At 43.0% G+C, this 25007-nt stretch overlaps 1 protein-coding gene and 1 non-coding gene across 2 annotated transcripts in view; one reads left to right on the forward strand and one right to left on the reverse strand.

The window, feature by feature from the left end:
* The first annotated feature begins 4587 nt into the window (after positions 1 to 4587).
* Positions 4588 to 4694, forward strand: LOC112581903. The gene has a single exon (XR_003106578.2). It is a non-coding gene; the product is annotated as a U6 spliceosomal RNA (small nuclear RNA).
* A 1381-nt stretch (positions 4695 to 6075) lies between these two features.
* DCTN5 (dynactin subunit 5) overlaps positions 6076 to 25007 on the reverse strand; it is a 29273-nt gene continuing 10341 nt past the window's right edge. The window contains exons 3-6 of the mRNA XM_006071168.4: positions 19448 to 19566; positions 16408 to 16519; positions 10531 to 10633; positions 6076 to 7427 (exon numbers count right to left, since the gene is read on the reverse strand). Coding sequence (XP_006071230.1) covers positions 7330 to 7427; positions 10531 to 10633; positions 16408 to 16519; positions 19448 to 19566 — 432 coding nt within the window. The 3' untranslated portion in view covers positions 6076 to 7329. The remainder of the gene's footprint in view (positions 7428 to 10530; positions 10634 to 16407; positions 16520 to 19447; positions 19567 to 25007) is intronic.

Below are 25007 nucleotides of genomic sequence, written 5' to 3' on the forward strand. Positions count from 1 at the left end.
CCAGTATTCTTGCCTGGAGAATCCACGGACAGAGGAACCTGGCAGGCTACAGTCCATGGAGTCAAAAAGAGTTGGACACAACTAAAGTGACCAGCATGCTCACATGCACACATAATAGTATGGCATACCCATATACTATAAGATGTATCATTTCTAATAATACTAGTTATAACTACCATTTACTGAGTGCTCACCCTGGGTCCCTACACATGCGTCACATATATGAATGCATTTAATTATAATAACCCCTATGAATCTTCCCCATTTTAAGGATGAGATATTTGAGTTTCCACAAGGTGAGATAACTAGCCCAAATTCACATGGCTAGAGAACAGCAGGGCTGGGATTCAATCTGCTGCCCCCCAAGACCCTCAAGAAGAGCCCCTCATGCCTCCACTGGAGAACTGTTCTGTTTACCGGGCTAAGCCGTCAGATCCCTACAGGCAGGGACTGGCTCTGTCTTATTCTTCACTAGGCCAGCGCCTGACACTCAGTCGTGGCTCAGTGAGTATTTGTTAAATGAATAAATAAGTGTTGCAGCATGTGGTCAGGCCCCCCTCCCCCCCGGCCCCGCCCCCAGCCCTAAAGGGCAGCAAAAGCAGGAAAGCACAGCGCATCACTGGGGCTCTAGAAGCGTTTCAGTGATCATGGACTTATGGGAACTGGTCCAAGTTGGCAGGACATTTTGCCAACACCTGTTTTGAAATAACCACGCCTCTGAACACACTGTTCTAACATTGCCGTTGCCATTACAGGGGCCTTACAGCCCTACAGCAGCTACCACTAGGAGACCAGCCAGCTTGATGTGACCACCCAGAACCACTCAGCTTTGTTAGATGCAATCTGTCCTTAATGGCTGAGAGCGAGTCAGAATGGGACGGGAGCTCCATGTTCTGGACACCCTGTGGGCTCACCAGCCAGATCCAGACACCAAGGAAAGCTTCCCGAGCCACCAAGATCCCTGCTTTACAGCTGAGAAATTTCCAAGGATGTGGAAAAGGCAGCAATGTTTGTCTGATTCATTTCCAAGTCTGTTATCACCCAGATGGGCCCAAGTGACTAAGAAAGTAACTGGCCTCAGCTCTGAGTGAACTGGCTCATGCAGAAGTGACTAACTCAGAACCCACCACAGACCCCAACAAACCACAAGGGCCTTGTGCAGCCATGTGAAACAGAACTGGCCAACAGAAGGAAGTCAATCAGTCAACCTTGTTCCCTGCACCCAGGATCCTGCAACATGAGACTTATCTGGGGTGGGGTGGGGACCAGAGGTAGGGGGACTCAAATCCAGGTAATCACTCCATGTGCTGGAAAACCACAGGCTCACGCCTGACTCCTCAGGAGTTCACAGCTAGTGTGGGTTCAGACAAGAGCACAGGCATGTAATTAAAATTCTACCTAGACTCTGAAAAAGGTCCCTTTGTAAGGTGCACAGGGAAGCAGTTTCTGGCAGAAGTGCATACGCGCTCAGTCGCTAAGTCATGTCCGATTCTTGTAACCCCTTGGATTGTAGCCTGCCAGGCTCCTCTATCCGTGGGATTTTCCAGGCAAGAATACGGGAGTGGGTTGTCATTTCCTCCTCTAGGGGATCTTCCTGACCCAGAGATCAAACCCGTATCTCCTGCATTGGCAGGAGGATTCTTTACCACTGAGCCACCTAGGAAGCCCATCCAGGCAGAGGAGCATCCTCCAAATGGCTCTTTCTTGAACACTCCACTTTGGCTAAGCAACCGTGTTCCCAGTTCAGGCCAAGATACCCCTCAGGAGGTATTTCCCAAGACCAAGAGTAATGAGAGATTGGACAGGAGGTAAGACTGGGCAAGAAAGAAATCTGGAGAAGGGGAAAAGGTCTGAACTAGACACCTCAGAATCTTTCCGGCCCAGCACCCATTTATCTCCTGTTCTGGTAAAATACAGCCACCAGGCACCAGCTCCCAATCCATATGGGTACGTGCCCCGGGGCCCGGCCAATCAGTGAATTCCATCATCCTGGCCACAGTGGTTACTTGAGGCTGGACACTTCCATCCTGGGCTAGTGATAGTCAGGTCCACGGGCTTATCGGAGAAGGAGCGCTCTTTCTACCAATAACTGGAGCTGCAGGGTCACATTGTGAAGCCTGGAGAATGAAGCCAACTCAAAGGAATGCAGAGTCAAGAGCTGAAGAGAGTCAGGTCCCTGGTGACCCTGTGAGTTCTGAGTCCTGGGATCCAGCTCGATGGCAGCTCTAGACTTGGCCTCATCAGCTCCATGAGCCAATAATCCCCTCTCTGCCCTAAGTCAAATGGAAAGCGTCCCAACCCATGTCTCTTCCACCTGCTCGCTCTTCTGGGAGTATTCTGAGGACAAAGAGACTTTTTTCTCTGGGGTTAAAAAAGTAATTGTCTGGTGACAGATTGCCCCTGGGGTGAGAGCCACCATGGAGACAGAGTCCAGCTGGCTTTTCCTAGGATACACACGATTGTCAACACCTTTAAAGCAGTATCAGTCTGTAATTAAACACTCACTTACTAATTATAGTAGCTAGTGTTTTGTCTTGCCAGCACCTTGTTTTGGAAATACGCTTTGCTGTTTCTTTGTAATGCTTAGGACGGGAGGGAAGGAAAGGTCATGACCCAGATCAGGTTAATTATAGTGCCATACATTCTTGGTCACAGGGGGCTCACGACAGCCCGATGAGAAAGTTTCTTTCAGTTCAGTTCAGTCGCTCAGTCGTGTCCGACTCTTTGTGACCCCATGAATCACAGCACGCCAGGCCTCCCTGTCCATCACCAACTCCCAGAGTTCACTCAGACTCACGTCCAAATTAGAACTCAAGCAAAGAAACCTTTCAGGGCCATCAAGCTGGGAGGATGCCAGGCTGGGTCTGTCAGCTGCCACGTGCCCTAACGTGTGGAGCAAGACCATGTGCAGCAGGAGAAAAGGAACCAACACACAGGCCTAGAGAGTCTGCCTGCTGACTCTCAAGGTCCACTCTCTCCCTCTCCTACTACCAGAACCTTTTTCCTCCGAGTTTTGGCTGCCCAGCTAGACAGTAAATTTACAGCCTCCTGTGCAGTTACATGTGGTCATGTGACAAGAAAGTAGAAGCCTGGGTGCCTGATGACCTCGTGGAGCCCAGTCACCTACCTCTGCTGCACCACTTGCCTATCCCTGCACTGTGAGGTCAGCGAAATTACCTTCTCTCTCATATTCAAATAGTCTTCTGTATTTTGATGGTTTCTTTGTTACCACAGCGCAGTCTATACCTCCACTAATGTAAAGATGAAAAACATATAAAAGCAAAGAGCCCTGTATCTCTGGATAGGGTTGTCTCTACAATGATAGCTGATCACTTACAGAGTGCTTCTAAGCGCCAAGAATTGCCCTTACTGTTTACACGTAGTAAATACTACAGTTAATCCATTAACTGAGGTAGTAAAAACCTCCGTTAATCCATTCCAACTCTGTGGATCCCCACTGTTACAGCCTATGATCCCCATTGTATAGCCTATGATGCGAAAGCACAGAGAGATTAAGTAACTCGCCCAGGGTTCACACTACATTGCTTCTCAAGCTGATCCTTTCTGTGATCGTTGTGTAAGTCAATAAAACCCCTTTTTTGCTTAAACTGATTCAAGCTGGATTTCTGCCACTTGCAACAAAGCGTTGAAATTCGATTTTTGTCTAATTTAGTTTGTATATTCTTTTATAGCTTGCTAACTTGTGCTACAGAACTGTAAGACACCATTTAATGGCCACAAGCAGAACAATTCTTTCAAGAAACCAGCTCCCACTTAACTAGTCAGAACACAGTTGTAGCTACAACAAGGCCCAGGGCCAGGCCATCTTCTCAGAGGGGGCACTAGGCTTCCTGCCTATGGCAGACATTTGCAGATGGGCCAACAATACCCAGTCCCAACCCTCTTTTCCTTGCCTGCCTGAAATGCTTTCTGTGCAGCAAAGGCTCGCCAAATGATTCCATTTGGGGCAATGAAAGGTACTGTGCTTCCTGATAGCTCAATTGGTAAAGAATCTGCCTGCAATGCAGGAGACCCCAGTTCGATTCCTGGGATGGGAAGATCCACTGGAGAAGGGATAGGCTACCCACTGCAGTATTCTGGCCTGGAGAATTCCATGGACTGTATAGTCCAGGGGGTCGCAAAAAGTTGGACATGACTGAGCGATTTTCACTTTCACTTGCAAAAATTATTAGAACATGGAAGGATTCTGCATAATGATTTAAAGTATGAGCTCTAGGGCCAGAATGCCTAAATTCACCATTGTAGATGTAGAAATTTGGACAATTTATCTCTGCTCCTTAGGGAGAAAAACTGGACCTATCTCATAGATACTGTGAGGATTCAAGGCATCAATAAAGGTAAAGAACTCAAAAGAGGGATATTTCCTGGGTGGTCCAGTGACTAAGACTCCAAGCTTCCAATGCACGGTGCCTCAGTTCAATCCCTGGTCAGGGAACTACTAGATCCCACATGCCACAACTGAGAGTTCACATGCTACAACTAAAAACCACACGTGCTGCAACGAAGACCGAGGATGCCACATGCGTGCTGCAATTGAGACCCGGCAGAGCCAAAAAAAGAACTCAGGTGCTCGCTTCGGCAGCACATATACTAAAATTGGAACGATACAGAGAAGATTAGCATGGCCCCTGCGCAAGGATGACACGCAAATTTGTGAAGTGTTCCATATTTTGCCATTTCACCCCTATCTATATCCATAATCTATTCATATCAGCTTTTTAGCTGTAACTCGCTCATAAGCAAGGTAACTTAACCCATCGAGGGCCCCTGGATTCAGTCTGCAATTCCTCCTCCAAAAAAAAAAAAAAAAAAAAAAAAAAAACTCAGAAGAGTACTTGGTACATGGTAAACAACATATATGTTAACAATTGCCATTTTTATCACCTGTATGTGCCAAAATGGAACAACCTCTAAGATATATTGTTAAGTAAAAGGAGAAAGATGTGGGATAGTACATCCGTATGAGTACAGAGGCTGGTGTGGACGTGTGTATCTGTTCATGTCAAGAACAGACTAAATGGTACAACAGTCTGAAAATTATTCTGAGTGGTTGCCTGTGGGAAGTAGAGCACAGGACTGGATTCTGGATCGGCAAAATCTATTACATTGTATGTCCTTTCTTTAGTAACTGGATAGGATTTTTGGAATTGTGTACTCAAATTACTTGGGCTACCCTAGGGGCTCAGCAGTAAGGAATCCACCTGCAATGCAGGAGATTCGGGTTCAATCCCTGGGTCAGGAAGGGAAAGAAGGTCCATTGGAGAAGGAAATGGTAACCCCCTCCAGTATTTTTGCCTGGGAAATCCCATGGCCAAGAGAAGCCTGGCGGGCTACAGTCCATGGGGCTGCGAAAGAGTTGGACATGACTTAGCGACTTAATGACAACAGCTCAAATTACCTAAAGATTTTTAAAAGGCTCAGGAAAATAAACACCCCACTTTCTGTTAATTTTGGTTGTTCATCAACAAAATGGATAGTCAAAAAATCATGTCAGTTATAAAATAAGTAAATAAAAGAAGAAAACGGACAGTTAGTCATGTCAAGTGGCAAGCTTCCTTTTGGAGGTATTCAAACATGCACTGGAAGGGAATCTATCGGACACGCCCTGGAAAATTTCTCTAGGGAGCAAGAGGTTAGCCAAAGGCACATCTAAGCTCTGCCAACTCCAAGATCCTCCTTTTTAGTGGTCCAAAAAGAGAAAGGAGCTAGGGTATATGGCTCCCCAAAAAGCTGCAACCATCACAGACTGCCGGCATGAGACAGGATGCAGTGGACTGTCCCATCTCACCGTGGCAGAGCTTAAGAGCGTGGGCTGTGGAGCCACACACACGAGTGTGACTCCTTCACCATGCCAATTAGACCAAGTTATCTAACATTTTTGAGTTTTTATCCTCACCAGTGAAGTGGCGATAACATCCAGCTTATAGGGCTGCTGTAAGCTCTAAGTAGGCAAGTGACTACAAAGTCTGTAGGAGGACACCGGGAACACAGTGAGGTGCCCAAGGAAGACAGGTCGCCATTGCTGGAGGTGAACAGTGATCATCTTCAAATGACTTGTTTCATGTGTCAGCCTTTAATGTACAAACATAAAAAATAAGAAACCAGAAAGCAGTCTTACATTCAACTAGCAAAGATGACTACATACAGTTCTTTTTGCAAACCCCAGACCGGATGTTAAGTCAAGACAGCTGCTGCTAGATTCTAACCTTTGAGGCTGAACTGTCCTACCCCATTCACAACAGCACTAGAGCATCGAGCAAGGCCAACCTTTTCAGGCCTTCACTTCTAAGTCTTCCTACTAGAGCAGAATGGGAAGGGCTGAGACATTACCTAGAAGATATGGATAGCACTGGCAACTTTGTCTACTCCTCGGGGTTCCATGCCCCCAGAATGATTTTAAGAGGCCCCCATGTACATATGAGATTGGGCCAAAGTATAGATATTTTGGTCTGAACTGTGAGGTTTATGGCAAATGTAGTGTAGTTTGAATGGTTCCAGGCCAAGGAGCAAGTGTCAAAAATGCTACATCTCCAGTGAAATAAGACATACACTGCTTCCCCTAAATACCATGAGACAAGGAGTGGCTGCCAGTCTAGTCCATCCACATGGGACACTTAAACCTGGGACTTGGCAAAAATAAAATCTGGATGCTAAGGGATGCTTTCTGGATGCTTTCACTAAGCTTTTAGTGAAAGCCAAGGCCCTAGAATAGAATGCTAGAAAGTCTTTAATTATTCACCCCAAATTAAGATGATCGGGTTATTTTGGAAAGAAGAGAAATACTAACCACCCTCCCTTCAAGTTTTAGCAGCCAAGAGGAATCTGGGCTCTGAAAAGTGGCAAACAGTTTTTTTGCAGATGACAAGCAGCTGAGGCAACTGGCCAACTGCATGAGCAGCAGGGACGCCAACAGGGATGCTCGCTGTGGCAGCTCACGGCCATGGGCCACACACAACCTCCCCACTGGGGCAGAGTGCCCTGCTCCATCCGGCCGTCCGCAGGGCCAAGGGGTGGGAGTGCTGGGAACAGATGAGTCTGTGCTCCCCACATCATGGTACAGAGTGACAGTGAATAGATACAGTTTAAGCACAGCATTTGGAGACAACCCTCCAGTTGTTCTGTTAGTAAAGTCTTAAGAACTTAAGAGCCTGGGAGGACTGAGAAATTCTAAAGAATGAAACCAAAATAAAAAATAAAGAGGGTGGGAGGTGTCAAAGACACAAGAGCTCTTTGTAGATGCTGTCTGGCTCACTTTGTCCCCAAGTTCATCTCAGAGCTCAAGCAAATTCGAGACACAAGGCAGAGACATTAGACCTGTGTCAAGGGCAAAAACTTCTGGTAGTAGCTCTTGGTGACGTCAATCATCAGCTCCTGGGTACATTCTGGGAGCTCCCCTGAGAAGAGTCCTGGGGAGAGAAAGACCTGGTCAACCACAAGGAGCCAGAGGAGGCCCACATGCAGCTCTGACTTCTGCTGAAACCTCCAGAAGCCTTCTTTAGCTGCAAATGTCTAAATACTAGGTTTTCCATCTTTGGTGCTAACAGAGTATTTCCTGACCATATATTCAAGATAATATGAATCTGTGTGTGGAGGGAGTTGGGGGTGGGGTGGGGAATAATACTGTTCTCAAAATGCAGAAATATATTCCAAGTAAAAGAAGTTAGTACATTACTGAAGAGTTAAGGAAATCTGACTACATCAGAGGCTGTTCCAGGTAAGGATTCATCTATCCCCTGGATTCTGGGGTGATGCCTGTGGGGCAAGCCAAGGTGAGCGCTCTTCAGGGGAGAAACTGCCCTGCTATTCATACAATGAAACTGAATCCAAGGCCTGAGCAGTTATATTCGAATCATAGATGGGAGTAGAACAGAAATGCCCAAACAGACAAAAGATGGGGGAAACTTAATGAAGAATTTCCAGGAAAGAGGCACTCACACAGTATGGTATTAGTATAAACTCACACAGATGTTTGAAGAGCAATGTAGGAATAACTAGCATAACTTAAAAGTTCATACCCTGTGATCTGATAATCCAACTTTTAAGAATTTATTCCACAGATAATCTTGCCCAATTGCACAATATAGATACAAAAGCATTAATGCAGCAAAGTCTCTAATTATAAAAAACCAAGTATAACTTTTTTTGATCCATTATACCAGAGGATGATTGATTATACCATGGGATAATTATGCAATGCAAACCCTATAGCCATTAAAAGGAATGAAATAAATTGCTCCATACTGACAAGAAAAGATGCCCAAGATATACTAAGGAAGCAAGTTTCCTAACAGAATAGAGAGTGTGAGTCTATTTTTATATATAAAAAGTTTCATATTATATATACAAATACATACACAAACACACATATGCATACACTCATAAACATATAAACACACACACATATACTCTTGTATACATACAGAGAGAAAACAGGAATGAAAAAATGGTCTTAAAAAAAATACACAACTCTCGCAGGCACCTTTTACAAATTAGCAGCACATTAAGATTTCCAAATATATATTGAATCTGTACAGTATTTAATCTACTAAAAAAACCTGGTACTCAACACATAAAAATTCAGATTTTTAGCTCCTCATGAAACACCAGAAGTTCACATAATATCATGCCTGTATGCTTAAACAGCTATGATAGGCAATTACTTCAACTATTTACATATTTTGTCTGGCTCCTGTGGGCATCTGAGTTTTTGGTTCCTAACTCAGAATCTTTCTGGACGCCTCGCCTTTCATTCTGGGGAGCCTTCAAAAAATACGCTAGTTTTCCTGCCACCCCACACCTCTTGATAAAGAGGGAGGTTGTCAACAGTAGTATCTAGATGGTTAGCATTTGTTTGTGAAACTACACAAATAAACATGAGAAGTACCCTGCTAGTGCAAAAAGTACTAGACTCTAAACAAAGAGTCTCGGGAGCTCTGTGGTGGTCTAGTGGACTTGCTGCTTTCACTGCCCCGGCCCAGGTTCAGTGCCTGGTTGGGGAACTGAGACTGCATAAGCTGAGTGGTCAAATAAAAATAAATAAATAAACAAGGAGTCTTAAGTGCTTGTCAAAGCCTCCCCGCTAACCAGCACTGACACCCTGGACAATTCAACCTCTCCAGGCCTCAGTTTCCTCACCTACACAATGATCTCTAAGATCCCAGGCAGAACCTCCACACACAGAATTTACTGGGATTTCAAATACCTAGAAGTGCTTCCCTGCAATCTGCCATCAACGTTCAAAGATCATAAGTTGGTTCTAAGGGCCTTGACTAAGTTAGAGGAGATGAAACTATTTTTCCAACAACATACTTCTCACCTCAGATCAGATGTTTGTCTCACAAACACTCAAAACAATTTAAGACTGTTCTGATCTAGCACTTGCTAAGAACTGTTAAGCTGTTTCACAGTGGGAACTCAGTATGGGGAGAATTACTAAATGAGTCTCTTCCTCCTCTACAAATGCAGAGATGCATGAAAGTGCAGAATGGCTCATTTCCTCCCCAAAGAATCTTAGTGGATGATTTATGTATCTCTTTGAAACTCATATTCAATGATCTGAGTAATGAGATTTTTTTTATATTGGAAAAACAATTAAACCACCCAGTGGCTAGATACCATATACTGTCAAATCCTCTCTTCATATCATCTTCCATCTGTGAATCTGTCACGTACCTCTGTATGTTCTAGGATGTTTCCACTGAGTGAAACAACAGGTAGAAGAAGAGACTATCTTGAGGTGGGGGTGGGGGAATGTGAGGTTTTTCTTTTTCTTTTTGCTTTTCAGTGTTTTCCAAGCTTTCTACAATGAGCATGGATTGCTTCTGTTTCCCCACATTTGTAATCTGCATCTCTTGAGCTCATAAGGACTTTGCCTGTGGGCATTTCATCAGCCAAGGTCAAATGATAATATATTTGCTTTTCTTGGGTATCCCAGAGCTCTCACTGGTCTTTGCCATGTTTTATGGTAATATTTCAGTTAGGGCATTTCTGAGCAGGCAGGAAGTACAAGTTCAAACCCCCAACCACTGTGAGGATAAGGCCATCATCTGGAGAGACTTTCTTTTTCCACCCAGAGCCCAGGCCAAGAGAGACACTCTTCTTTGTACTTTTCCTGTGTTGGGGGCAGATTCATCCTCCATCAACTTTTTACTGAGGGAAAGCCCTTCAAGAGGATCTCGTTGCCCTGTGTGGATCCGAGGCTTTATCTCTCATGCCACATGAGCATCAAATCCTAAACCATACAACTATAGAGATGGCATCACCTGAAGCATCCTTGAAAGTCTGCATTTAGTTTCCACTTTGCTTCTGATTCCTAATAAGTTCCTTATGAATCCGATTATGCATGTAAAAAGATACAAGTTATATTTTGGATAGCATTTATAGGTACTCTGTATCAGAAGAGTATTTCAGTTAGCTAGACTAACATACTGTTAAGAGACAGAAAATACATGCATGACTTTTGTGAAAGAAAATAAACGTTAGTTTTAATAATTAACACCTGCGGGTTACCTGGGCAGCCTGAGAAGATGGTGAACGGTGGGACCACAGTTTCTGGGGGTAATACTGTGTTGTCGAGAATTTTGCAACAGTCTTTCAGCACACACCGGCGCCCCTGAAATTAAAATCTTGTTAATAGGAAACAGACCAGGAAATGGGAGTAAAAGTTGTCTTGTCTGCTGTGTTATTGTTGTTTACTTTCCAGTCATGTCTGACTCTTTGCAACCCCATGGACTACAGCCCATCAGGTACCTCTGTCCATGGACCTCTCCAGGAAAGAAAACTGGAGTAGGTTGCCGTTCCCTTCTCCAGGGGATCTTTCCAACCAGGGGATCGAACTCAGGTCTTCTGCATTGCAGGCAGATTCTTTACTGTCTGAGCCATCTGGGAAGCCTATAATCGTCATGATCAGGGACAAAAGGGTTGGCCACAATCCCTACTGCAGATGGTACCTGACAAGCATGAGGTAGAAACATTAGTGTGTGTGTGTGTGTTTAAATTTGAAGTGGGGGTTGTACACTAGGGACAGTTCAGGCTATCTTAGGTATTTCAGACTATATGAAATTTGATCTTCAAGAATTCTGTTTAATTTTCTTTGCTTTTACTTAGTGGATATCTGTTGTTGCGCTTGTCCGACATCCATTTCCCTTTCTTCTTGTAACAGAACTTATATTTTTGTTGGATACCACCCCATCCCTATCTCAGTTCATGTGCTTCATCTGTCATCCCAAACTCTAAACCCCAAGCCTGGCTGCAGCCACTGGTTTAGGGAATTGGTGTATGAACCGTGATGAATCTCAACATCAGGGCTTCTGCTGGGACTACTGGGAAAAGAAGCTCTTTCTAGTAAGGATTCTAGATAGGACAGAATCTTGAACCAGCCACTGGTTTCCATCACTAAAGGACCTGCCTGAGAGGTTTCCAGAGGAAACTAAAAACAAGAAGGAGATTAATTCACATGACATCAACTGAGATGTCACTTGGAGCTGTTTGTGTATGAAATTAGGATCTACTTCTGTGACCGTGGTTCATATTAGCCAGTACGTTTGTTTTGCACCTACCAGTTTAAGGTCTGTCTTTTTTTTTAAAGGTTTATTATTATTATCCTCTTCTTTTTTTTTAAGATTTATCTATTTACTCATTTATTTTTTTCCGCACTGGGTCTTTGTTGCTGTGTGTGGGCTTTCTCTAGTTGCGGTGCATGGGCTTCTTATTGCAGTGGGTTCTCTTGTGTTGTGGAGCAGGGGCTATAGGCACATGGGCTTCAATAGTTGTGGCTCATGACTCTAGAGCACAGGCTCAGTAGTTGTGACCCGTGGGTTTAGTTGCCCTGCGGCATGTGGGATCTTCCCAGACCAGGGATCAAATCCGTGTCTCCTGCATTGGCAGGTGGATTCTTTACCACTGGACCACCAGGGAAGCCCGTTTGTTCTTCTGTAAACTCCAACTGGGCAAGTCTTGGGAAATTCTTCTGGGTATGAAGTTAAGAGTTCACTTATTCTGCCATGGGTAAACGGTAGTTATTAGGTAGTCATTCAATTCTACCATCACCCACAACAATTTGGGGGCAAGAAATAAGGTTTGGGAGAGTCACGTGTTTCATGACTTAAGGAAAAGGAGACACTTCTGTATATGGTTAAAGCTGTATCTCGGATGCCTTCCATTTGGCATCTCCCTTAGCAAGAAAAACCACAGATATGCAGATGATACCACTCTAATGGCAGAAAGCGAAGAGGAACTAAAGAGCCTCCTGATGAGGGTGAAGGAGGAGAGTAAAAAACCCAGCCTAAAACCCAATATTAAAAAACTAAGATCATGGCATCTGGTCCCAAAACTTCATGGTAAACAGAAGGAGAAAAGGTGGAAGCAGTGACAGATTTCCTCTTCTTGGGCTCTAAAATCATGCAGTTGGTGACTGCAGCCATGAAATTAGAAAAAGACTGCTTCTTAGCAGCAAAGCTATAACAAACCTAGACAGTGTGTTTAAAAAGCAAAGACACCACTTTGCTGACAAAGGTCCATTTAGTCAAGGCTATGGTCTTTACAGCAGTCATGTACAGATGTGAGAGCTGGACAATAAAGAAGGCAGAGTGCCGAAGAATTGATGCTTTTGAACTGTGGTGCTAGAGAAGACTCTTGAGAGTCCCTTGGAAAGCAAGGAGATCAAACCACTCAATCTTAAAGGAAATCATTCCTGAATATTCATTGGAAGGACTGATGCTGAAGCTGAAGCTCCAATATTTCAACCACTTGATGTGAACAGCTGACTCACTGGAAAAGACCCTGATGCTGAGTAAGACTGAAGGTAGAAAGAGAAGAGGGTGACAGACAATGAGACTGCTGGATGGCATCACCAATTCAGTGGACATGAACTTGGGCAAACTCAGATGGTGAGGGACAGGGAAGCCTGGTGTACTGCAGTCCATGGTTTTGGGAAGAGTCAGACACAGCTTGGCAACTGAACAACAATGTGTCTCAGATGACTTGCTGAGTAAATGCAAGTCTTGGTCTTTACCAGTTGCATTTGCATCATCCAAGCCTATAGTTCACTCGTGTTCTGGTCAGAATATCAGATAAAACATACTGGGCTGAGGATGTGGAACACATAACAAATATCAAGATAATGCTAACCCATCTAGATCTCAGACTTTACCAAAGAATAGGAAACACTTTGATTTCATTGTGTTCAAAATTTCCCCCAATATTAAGTACCTAAATCATATGTATGTCCAAGAGCTCCTGGGTAGATTGCCAAATGAATTTTTTAAAAAGCTTATACTTTGAAGGTCTGAATTTCTTCAGTTGTCTCCAGCTGGGTGGATAATAGCCAAGTTGGGCAACATCTTTAGGTCAGAAGCAAGTTATATCTGCATATCTTCACTTCTCCTTGGAAAACTCTCTTCCATGAATCACCTGTTATTGGCAATATCAAAAATGGAGCAGATGGCCAGCTCCCCTGGTGACTCCCAAATTAACTCAAAGATTCCCTAAGATGCCGAGGCTCCTAAAAACCCAGACCAAGCACGTGGGGCACTGAGCAAAAGGAAATGAGGTGCTGCATGTGGCAGGATACCCTCACAGACAGGGATCCACAGACAAAGGGCCCTGGAAAAGAAGAGCAGTGGAAAGGAGCTTTCCCACTGTGTACCTCGGTTACCAAACAGCCGGAGGGCACCTGCTTGTCTAGTTAGCCATTCTGCCCACTCAGAGAAATGTGCTCATTTGGGTTTCAGAGAATTCTGGGTAAACTGGTTGATTCCACAGCAGCAAAATAAAAAATGCAGGTACTTCTTAGGCATGAATGAGTTGCCAATAGCCGAGGAGGTAAACAGCTGTAACTGCTTCTTTATTCTTTCCTGGAGAACTTTTCAAGAAGGAGTTAAGAACTACATGTTGCTGGTATTACACCTACCCTCATCTCCTTTGTTTTGGCTGTTTTCTTTTTTCTTCCTTTTTTTCTTTTTTTTGGTTGCACTGCATGGCATGTGGGATCTTAGTTTTCTGACCAGGGATCAAACTCGTGCCCCCTGCATTGGGAGTGTGGAGTCTTAATCACTGGACTACCAGGGAAGTCCCATATCTCTTTAACCCAGTTATGTAGCAAATTTCTTCCATCCTGTGAAACAGCATGTAAAACCAAGCCTGCTGGGATGCTATTAAGATTAAAGATAAATGTAAACCTCAAGGCATGATAACAGTTGACCCGTAATGCCTGTTAGGCTTTTCCTGAAGACTTTTGGGCAATTCTGATTAACACTCATACCTTCCCATATCCAAGCAGAAGTTACAGTACTACATGAGATGCTACAGGAAGGATCTGTGTGTCATGGGGACAGCTGGACTCTAAAGAGTTCCTACTAGCTTTGAGATTCTCAAAGCATCTTTCTCCTGAGAATTTGTAAAGACTCAGCAAATAAGTACAGCCAGTGCCAAACAATGACAATACCAGGAGTTGATGCACTGAAAAGTGATATAAAAAGCAGACGCTGAACAATAGGACTAAAATTTCCTAAGCATTGGGAATAGCATTTGGATATTAACTATTCAGACATCTGGCTCTGGACCCAAAGGACTAAGCTACTATGCTGATATCTTCACATTACTGTGAAAATATCAGAAAAATTCAGCTTTGGCTTGGAAAGCCTGCTCTAATCAAGCAGTTAGTGAGGAAAGAGGATGGATTTCACTATCATCTCCCTCTCCTCAACATCAGGCTGAACCAAAGACATTCTGTCTCTAATACATATTAAGGAACTCCTCCAGAGAATATTTGGCAAAACAACTGCTCCCCTTAATTTTGAGTAACAAGTCAGACTGGAACATGGTTCTCTGCACTGTCCACCTTTGCTGTAGCCTCATGGCTCCTGGAAAGTGACTGCATGGTTTCTGCAGATTTTCTCATACTTTAGGGTCTGAGTTTTATCCAGAGCAGAGAGCTGACTTTGTGTTAACAAGAGCAGCCATTTAAAAACAGGAAAGGGTAGAGAAGGCAATGGCACCCCACTCCAGTACTCTTGCCTGGAAAATCCCATGGATGGAGGAGCCTGGTAGGCTGCAGTCCATGGGGTCTCTAGGAGTCGGACACGACTGAGTGACTTCACTTTCACTTTCCACTTTCATGCACTGGAGGAGGAAATGGCAACCCACTCCAGTGTTCTTGCCTGGAGAATCCCAGGGACGGGGGAGCCTGGTGGGCTGCCATCTATGGGGTTGCACAGAGTCAGACATGACTGAAGCGACTTAACAGCAACCTAGAAATGTATTAGAAACCCTTCCTGGAAAAGGCATGGAATTAGTGTATATCATGCTTGCTAAGTGCTTCCTAGGCTTTGTTTGGTAAGCCTTAAAAGTCACAAATCTCACATCATTATATCAAAAAATGAATATCTTTCTCTGTACTTTTGATGTGTATTTAATCATGGATCATACTGTGGATTATAAAAGGTTTTATTTCAACTATGTGTGAAATTAATACATGGTTATTAATAAAAGTGAATGGCTTTTAGTGAAAAAAATAAATAAATAAAAACAGGAGAGGGGTCTTGGCTTTTCCTAGAATCTGAGGGGCAAATATAAAATGTAGGAAATATTTTCCCTGAAAATTTAGGAAGTTTGCCTCTCATCATTCTCACTCAGGATGGACTCAGAAATCCGAATTGAAATCAACCTCTTCATCTAAGAAATATCAAGAAATTCAGCCTTGGAAAGCTTTGGCTGGGTTAATGTTTGGCATTAACAAACTAATGCCATGGTGCCTGTGGACCTGTGTCCTACAGGTTCTGCTGAGCGAGAGGCCCACTAGCACCTGGCAGGCCCAGCATCTTGAACCACGTGCAGCTCCTTTGACGTCATGCCCTTTGGTGACTGTGACCCTTACACATGCCAATCTCTCCCCTGAAACACTCTCTCTCCTCTTGTCTATGAGCCAATTTTGATTCACCCTTCAAGATCCCCTCACACAACTAGACTCTAAGATTCTCAAGGTGAGGTGACAGGGAGGCCACATAGTGGCATGGCTACTCACACCACAGGGGTTCAAATTCCAACTCTAGCATTTACTAGCCTTGTCAAATCCCCTAATATCAGAGGTCTTCAGTCTCCTCACCTGAAAATAGGGATAATTACAGTCTATCATCCTTGGATGGTTGTGAGGATTAAATGAAATAACCAAAGGCAAGAGTTTAACATCATATAGAAAAGAGTCCATAAAGGTTAGCCATGATTACTAGTGCCTAGGAAGAATTCCAAATTTAATAACAATTCTGGTAAACTAGTAGACCAGAAAAAACTTCTACCCTGCTTGATGACAGAAGCAAAGGCCCACTGATGGGAGGGACAGGAGCTCAAAGGGGAGTGAGGCTGCTCAGCCAGCCAAGCCAGCATACTCACAATCACACAATTCTTGCCAACGTGAACGTAAGAGCCAATCTGAGCTGCGTTGACCACACAATCTTCCTCAATAAAGACGTGGTCCCCAATATGTAAAGGAAAAAATGCAACGCTATAGAAGAAAGAGAACAAAGAACAGTCAAGGTGATGTATTTCTGGTCAAGGTTTATAAAACTAAAGATCATAACTGCAACTCCATCTTGTCTTAATAAGACTGCCCCTAGCAAGGAAAGAATCCTCATGTTTGAGGAATTCTGCAACATTGAAGAAGATGCATGTGACTACTAAACCGAAATCAGAAATGTTAGACTACAGAAATGTGAAGCAAATAGCAAAAGAGCAAGGGCAAGACCTTCAAAGTTAGAAAAGCTAGCATCAAATAAAAACAAATGAATGTTTTGCTCATTCCAGCCTCCTCTGAAAATGCCCACAGATCACATTTTCATTAATCTTCTCTATAATGCTTCAGGGGACTGATGTAATGTTCATGGGATATAATTCCCAACATGCTGAAAATTTATATATTGTCTGGTTTTACTGCCTGACTCTATGCTAGGAACTGGGGAATACAATGGCGAGCAAAAGGGACTTGATCCTGCCCATGAGGAGATTACAATCAGGAGAAGAGAGATTAAATAAATGATTAAATAAGTAATAAGTTACAACTGTGATAAGGGCTACAGAGGAAAAATAACACATCATGAGGGCATGACAAAGAGAGTTTATTTAGACTGGAGGTTTGGTAAAAGCTTAATTGAAAATGACATTTAAGCCAAGACTTAAGGAGTTAGTAGGGTTTCTCTAGACTTGTGACATCATTCGCATTCTCCAGGACTCCTCAAATGTAACTGATAGTGGTCTGTGATCATACTTCCAAGAAATTTCAGTTCTTGGATGTAAAATATTGGGACTAGAACTAATACAAAGCACCTGGATACTCACTGGCTCTTTCCAGTCCTGTGTTCTATTTTGTCAGGAATATTTTATCAGAGATGATACCTGTCTTCCATACACCTATAACTTATTTAAATCTTCCTTAGTTTATTTGCATTTTTAGTCTAGACCCCTTGGGTAACAGTGGATTCCTTAATTTTATCATAGTCTATAGCAGGCTGTCAACTCTTCAATTTTAAACTGAAAACTCTTTACTCTTCTCTGGTTCTGGTATTGAGACATACAGGGGAGGAAATCGACATTCACCTTCTATGCATGTGTTGTATTTCTGTATTTCTCATGAGGACTACTTTTTTACTTTTTATTTTATATTGGAATATAGCCAATTAACAGTTTTCTGATAGTTTCAGGTGGACAACAAAGGGACTCTGCCATACACATACATGTATCCATTCTTTCCTTAAACTCCCCTCCCATCCAGGCTGCCACATGTGGACTATTCTTATTTATACATCCCTCCATTCACTGAAAAGACTGTTCATTTTCAGTCTTCTTCCTGGACCATATCCAGCCCAATAATGCCTTTATTAGGAGGTGGAGTCAACAATTCCAGCAGAGCATCAGTTACTGTATGAAATCATGAAAAGGTTTTCCGGCTCCCCCTCAAGCACCTTCTGAACTAATGAGCAAATGTTTTCATTCGAATTTCGTATGATATACAATGACTCCCTGCTCCAATTGTTGTATGTAATGAAATCCTGGAGTCCAGCATCACTACAAGAAATGCAGACGACTCCTGCATGATATACACCCGAGTATTACTGTCTGAATTAAGTGCCCTCTTCTGTTCCTCCCTAGCCATGCCCATACCCCAGGGCCAGCAGCACCCTAGCACACAGTGGCTATCCTGCTGCAGCGTTATATTCCATAGTAGCTGTTCAGTCAGTCATCTCTACCACAAGGTGGCGGTGATTGCTGTTGCTTTAACTGAGGTGTAGCTAATTTTATATAAGTTTCAGGCATACAACATAGTAGTTCACAATTTTAGAGGTTTATAAAATATTATCTATATTCCCTGTGCTGTATAATATATCCTTGTTGCTTATTTATTTTATATGCAGTAGTCTGTACTTAATCCCCATCCCCTATCTCACCCCTCACCCTCCCACTGGTAACCACTAGATTGTTCTATACACCTGTGAATCTCTCTTTTTTGTTACATTCACTTGTTTGTTTTATTTCTAACACTAGGTTTTGATACCTCATTTTATCCATATTTTATATGCCCAGATTATAACCTAGTGACTGGCGTAAGGAAAACACTCAATAAATGATTGTTGAATTATTGGATGGGAAGCAGATGGTGCCATGGGTAGGAGCCAGGAGGGCAAACAGAGAGGGAGGCAAAGAGAATACTCCATATCAAGCATAGCAGGCAGTCTTCCTGCTCTGCCCACAATTTTTCTTTGACAATCCTTATTCCCACTGAGAGATGAGTCAGCCTGACTTGACCATACCCTCTGGGTCAAAGCTGTTTGTAGACTAGGGGTGGGCACCTAACTGCAAACTAAGCCAATCAGATTCACTCTAACCAAGATTTTGTTAATAGGACAATTTAAAATCTCTGATTGGTATTTAGGCTGGAAGCCTAAATGAAGACGTGATGTAATTAAAGGGCTGAGGCAGCAAAGTTGGCTCCAGGAGAAAAGTGGGAAGATACAGCAGGAAGAAAAAAGAGGGAAGAAGTACAGAGAGAAGGACAGATAAGAAACTGTCTCAGTGGCAGAGCAGCAGACAGACAGAATAGTGGTCTTGATTTTGGCAAGCTGTCCAGCTCCAGGTTCCAGTCCCTTGTGAAACCTGGCCCCCTTTTTCTACCCTGAAATTCCATCAAATACACCTGTGTCTGTTTAATCAGAAGCCCCTCCACCCCGCCCCTGCTTCTGCCAGCTTACGTGGATTGTTTCTGGCAACTAACCACCAACTAGACTAAGACAACCACCACCAATTGTGCTCATTGTGGTGTGTTCTCACTCAGTGTTCCAAAAAGTATAGACCCGCTCCTTCTCCCATGACTCCACACATGCATTTCACCACCAGAAGCAGCATCTTGCTCAAGACTGAAACAAATGATTAAATTACATACCCTTTGCTGAATTTCTTGAATGGTGGCCTTATGACACTCCGACTTTTTACAACACAATGACGTCCAACTCTTACATTTGCCAGATCGCCTCGGATAATACAGTCATTCATCACAATGGTCTATAAAACAAAGCAGCACATTTTTAAAATGTATTTTAATTGGAGGATAATCACTTTACCATAATGTGTCAATTTCTACTGTACAACAACGTGAATCAGCTGTAAGTACACATACATTCCTTCCCTCTTGAGCCTCCCTGCCACGCTCACAATCGTACCTCTCTAGGTCATCACAGAGCACCAAGCTGAGCTCCCTGTGTTATAGAGCAGTTTCCCGCTAGCTAGCTATTTTACAGATCGTAGTGTGTATATGTCAATGCTACTCTTCCAATTTATCTCACCCTCTCCTTCCCCCATGTCTACAAATCTGTTCTCTACCATCTGTGTCTCTATTCCTACCCTGCAAATAGACTCATCAGTACCATTTTTCTAAAGTCCATATATATGCATTAATATATGCTACTTGTTTTTTTCTTTCTGACTTACTTCACTCTGTATGACAGAATCTAGGTTCATCCATCTCACTACAACTGACTCAATTTTGCTCCTTTTTATAGCTGAGTAATATTCCATTATATAAATATATACCACAACTTCTTTATCCATTCATCTGTTGATGGACATCCAGGTTGCTTCCATGTCCTGGCTATTGTAAACAGTGCTACAATGAAAACTGGGATACATGTGTCTTTTTGAATTATGGTTTTCTCAAGGTACATGCCAAAGTGGATTGCTGGGTCATATGACAGTTTTATTCCTAGCTTTTAAAGGAACTTCCATGTTGTTTTCCATAATGGCTGTATCATTTTATTTTCCCACCAACAGTGCAAGAGGGATTCCTTTTTCCCACATCCTTTCCAACATTTATTGTTTGTAGATTTTTGGATGATGGCCATTCTGACTGGTGTGAGGTGATACTTCAGTGTTGTTTTGATTTGCAGTTCTCTAATAATGAATGGTTTGCTTGGAGACAAACAGAGATCATTCTGTTGTTTTTGAGACTGCCTCCAAGTACTGCATTTCAGACTCTTTTGTTGACTATGAGGGGGTAATCCATTTCTTCTAAGGGATTCTTGCCCACAGTAGTAGATACAATGGTCATCTGAATTAAATTCACCAATTCCTATTCATTTTAGTTCAGTGATTCCTAAAATGTCAGTGTTCACTCGCTATCTCCCGCTTGACCAATTTATCTTGATTCATGGACCTAACATTCCAAGTTTCTATGCAATATTGTTCTTTACAGCACTGGACTTCACTTTCAGCACCAGGCCCATCCACATCTTAGCACTGTTTCCACTTTGGCCCAGCCCCTTCATTCTTTATAGAGCTGTTCCTCTGCTCTTCCCTAGTAGCACACTGGACATCTGCCAACGTGGGGAGCTCACCTTCTGGTGTCATGTCTTTTTGCCTTTTCATTGTGTTTACATCCAGCATTACAGTAATCCAAGTCTATGCCCCAATCACTATGCCAAAGAAGCTGAAGTTGAACAGTTCTATGAAGATCTACAACATCTTCTAGAACTAACACCAAAATGATGTCCTGTTCATTACAGAGGACTGGAATGCAAAACTAGGAAACCAAGAGATACCTGGATTAACAGGCAAGTTTGGCTTTGTAATACAAAATGAAACAGGGCAACGATTAACAGAATTTTTCCAAGAGAAGGCACTGCTCATAGCAAACACCCTCTTCCAACAATACAAGAGATGACTCTACACATGGACATCACCAGATGATGGTCAGTACCGAAGTCAGACTGATTATATTCTTTGCAGCTGAAGTTGCAAGCCGGAGAAGCTCTGTACAGTCAGCAAAAATAAGACCTGGAGCTGACTGTGGCTCGGATCATCAGCTCCTTACTACAAAATTCAGGCTCAAGTTGAAGAAAATAGGGAAAACCACCAGGCCATTCAGGTATGACCTTTATCAAATTCCTTATGATTATACAGTGGAGGTGATGAATAGGTTCAAAGGATTAGATCTGGTAAACAGAGTACCTGAAGAACTATGGATGGAGGTTTGTAACACTGTACATGAGGTGGTGACCAAAACCGTCCCCAAGAAAAAGAAATGCAAGAAGGCAAAGTGGTTGTCTGAGGAGGTCTTACAAATAGCTGAGAAAAGAAGAGAGGTAAAAGGCAAAGGAGAAAAGGAAAAATACACCCAACTGAAGGCAGAGTTCCAGAGAATAGCTAGGAGAGATGAGAAAGCTTTCTTAAGCAAACAGTGCAAAGAAATAGAGGAAAACAATAGAATGGGAAAGACTAGAGATCGCTTCAAGAAAACTGGAGATAACAATGGAACATTTCCTGGAAAGATGGGCACAATAAACAACAGAAATGGCAAAGACCTAACAAAAGCAGAAGAGATTAAGAACAGGGGGCAAGAATACACAGAAGAACTGTACAAAAAAGGCCTTAGTGACCTGGATAATCATGATAGTGTGGTCACTCATCCTGGAGTGTGAAGTCAAGTGGGCCTTAGGAAGCATTAACTACCAACAAAGCTAGTGGAGGTGATGGAATTCCAGTTGAGCTGTTTAAAATTCTAAAAGATGATGCTGTTCAAGTACTGCACTCAATATGTTAACAAATTTGGAAAATTCGGCAGTGGCCACAGGACTGGAAAAGGTCTGTTTTCATTCCAATCTCAAAGAAAGGCAAAGCCAAACAAAGTTCAAATTATCATACAATTGCATTCATTTTCACACGTCAGCAAGATTAGGCTCAAAATCCTTCAAGCTATGCTTCAGCAGTATGTGAACCGAGAACTTCGAGATGTACAAGCTGGATTTAGAAAACACAGAAGAACCAGAGATCAAATTTTCAACATCCGTGACTCATAGAAAAAGCAAGGGAATTCCAAAGAGCATCTACTTCTGCTTTATTGACTACACCAAAGCCTTTGACTATGTGGATCACAACAAACTCGAAAATTCTTCAAGAGATAGGAATACCAGACCACCTTACTTGCCTCCTGAGAAACCTGCATATAGGTCAAGAAGCAATAGTTGGATCCGGACATGGAACAACAGACTGGTTCCAAAGTGGGAAAGGAGTACGTAAAGGCTGTATACTGTCACCCTGCTTATTTAACTTATATGCAGAGTACATCATGCGAAATGCCAGGCTGGATTACTTACAAGCTGGAATCAAGATTGCTGAGAGTTAAATTAGCAACCTCAGATATGCAGTTGATACCACTTTAATGGCAGAAAACAAAGAGAAACTAAAGCACCTCTTGATGAAGGTGAAAGAGGACTGCAAAAGCTGGCTTAAAACTCAACATTTTAAAAAAGAAGATCATAGCATCCAGTCGCATCACTTCATGGCAAATAGATGGGGGGGAAAGTGGCTTGGGCTCCAAAATTACTGTGGACAGTGAAACTAAAAGACACTTGCTCCTTGGAAGAAAATCTATGACAAACTAGACAGTGTATTAAAAAGCAGAGACATCACTTTGCCGACAAGATCTGTATAGTCAAAGCTATGGTTTTTCCAGTAGTCATCTATGGATATGAGAGTTGGACCATAAAGAAGGCTGAGCACCAAAGAACTGATGTTTTTCAACTGTGATGTTGCAGAAGACTCTTGAGATTCAACTGGACAGCAAGAAGATCAAATCAGTCAATCCTAAAGGAAATAAATTCTAAGTATTTATTGGAAGGACTGATGCTGAAGCCCCAGTACTTTGGCCACTTGATGCGAACAGCGGACTCATTAGAAAAGACCTTGATGCTGGGAAGGATTGACAGCAAGAGGAGGAGGAGGCAACAGAGGATGAGATAGTTGGATGGCATCACTAACTCAATGGACATAAGTTTGAGCAAACTGAGGGAGAGAGTGATGGCCAAAGAGGCCTGGCATGCTACAGATCATGGGGTTGCAAAGAACTGGATACAACTTGGTGACTGAACAACAATAACAACAATAATGAATGATGTTGAGCATCTTTCCTTCTGTTTGTTGGCCATCTGTGTGTCTTCTTTGCAGGAATGTCTGTTTAGGTCTTTCGCCCCATATTTTGATTGGGTTGTTTTTCTGATAGTGAGCTGCACGAGCTGGTTGTATATTTTGGAAATAAATCTTCTGTCAGTTGCTTTGGTTGCAATTATTTTCTCCCATTCTGAGGGTTGTCTTTTTATCTTGTTTACAGTTTCCTTTGCTGTGCAGAAGCTGTTAAGTTTAATTAGGTTTCATTTGCTTATTTTTGTTTTTATTTCCATTGCTCTAGGAGTGAGGGGTCAAAGAGGAAACAAAGCATATTTTACATAGCCTAAAACATAACAAAAGAGTAGGAAACAAGACACTGAGAGTTATGCTATACTCCACTGAATCACATGTTCTGTCAAAAGGGAAAACTTTTTAACGTGAAGAGAATTGCCTTCATAATGTTGACTGTTTTTCCAAGATGTTCACAGTACATCACAAGCTTTGCCCTTATAATTTCCATGAATAGGATTCAATGGATGGACAAACATTTGTTGAGAATACCTACAGCAGACCTGGTCTATGCACCTTCTCAGATGCACTCATTCCACCTGCCCTCCTGTCTTGGCTGTTTGCCCAGGGAGAATCACAGCTGCCCCCATCTTTGTCTAATCTCCTAACACTACTCACTGCCTCCAGCTTCATGTTCTCAGGGTGAATCCACTGACGTTCTTTTTCCTTTCCCAATTTCTGGACTCAGATTAAATGCTTCACTTCAGGATGTGACACATGGCTTCCCTAGACATTGCCAGGAGGGACTGAATAACATAATTAATTAATTATGGGGGGATTATTAATTTCCCCCAGAAATTGGGGGGAATTAATGCCCCATATTTGGTAAAGAGTAGGAGAAGGCAATGGCACCCCACTCCAGTACTTTTGCCTAAATAATCCCATGGATGGAGGAGCCTGGTAGGCTGCAGTCCATGGGGTTGCGAAGTCGGACACGACTGAGCAACTTCACTTTCACTTTTCACTTTCATGCATTGGAGGAGGAAATGGCAACCCACTCCAGTGTTCTTGCCTGGAGAATCCCAGGGACGGGGGAGCCTGGTGGACTGCCGTCTATGGGGTCGCACAGAGTCGGACACAACTGAAGCGACTTAGCAGCAGCAGGCATTCTTGAAGTGTCTGTTGAATAAATGAGGTTAAAAAGTGCATGAGAGGCTTCCCTGGTGGTCCAGTGGTTAAGAATCCACCTTGAAGTACAAAGGACACTGGTTCATTCTCTGCTCCAGAAAGATCCCACATGCTGCAGAGCAACTAAGCCCATGTGATACAACTACTGAGCAAGCAGCACTCTAGAGTCCACAAGCCACAACTACTGAGCCCACACGCCTAGAGCCTGTGCTCCGCAACTGGAGAAGCCACTGAAATGAGAAGCCCACGTACCACAACCAGAAAGTGGTCCCCACTCGTTACAACTAGCGAAAGCCCACGTCAGCAGTGAAGACTCACCACAACCAAAAAATAAAATAAATAAGTAAAAAATCTAAAAAGAGTGCATG

The sequence above is a fragment of the Bubalus bubalis genome, chromosome 24 (genome assembly GCF_019923935.1).
Source record: "Bubalus bubalis isolate 160015118507 breed Murrah chromosome 24, NDDB_SH_1, whole genome shotgun sequence".
In the NCBI taxonomy this organism is placed as follows: domain Eukaryota; kingdom Metazoa; phylum Chordata; class Mammalia; order Artiodactyla; family Bovidae; genus Bubalus; species Bubalus bubalis.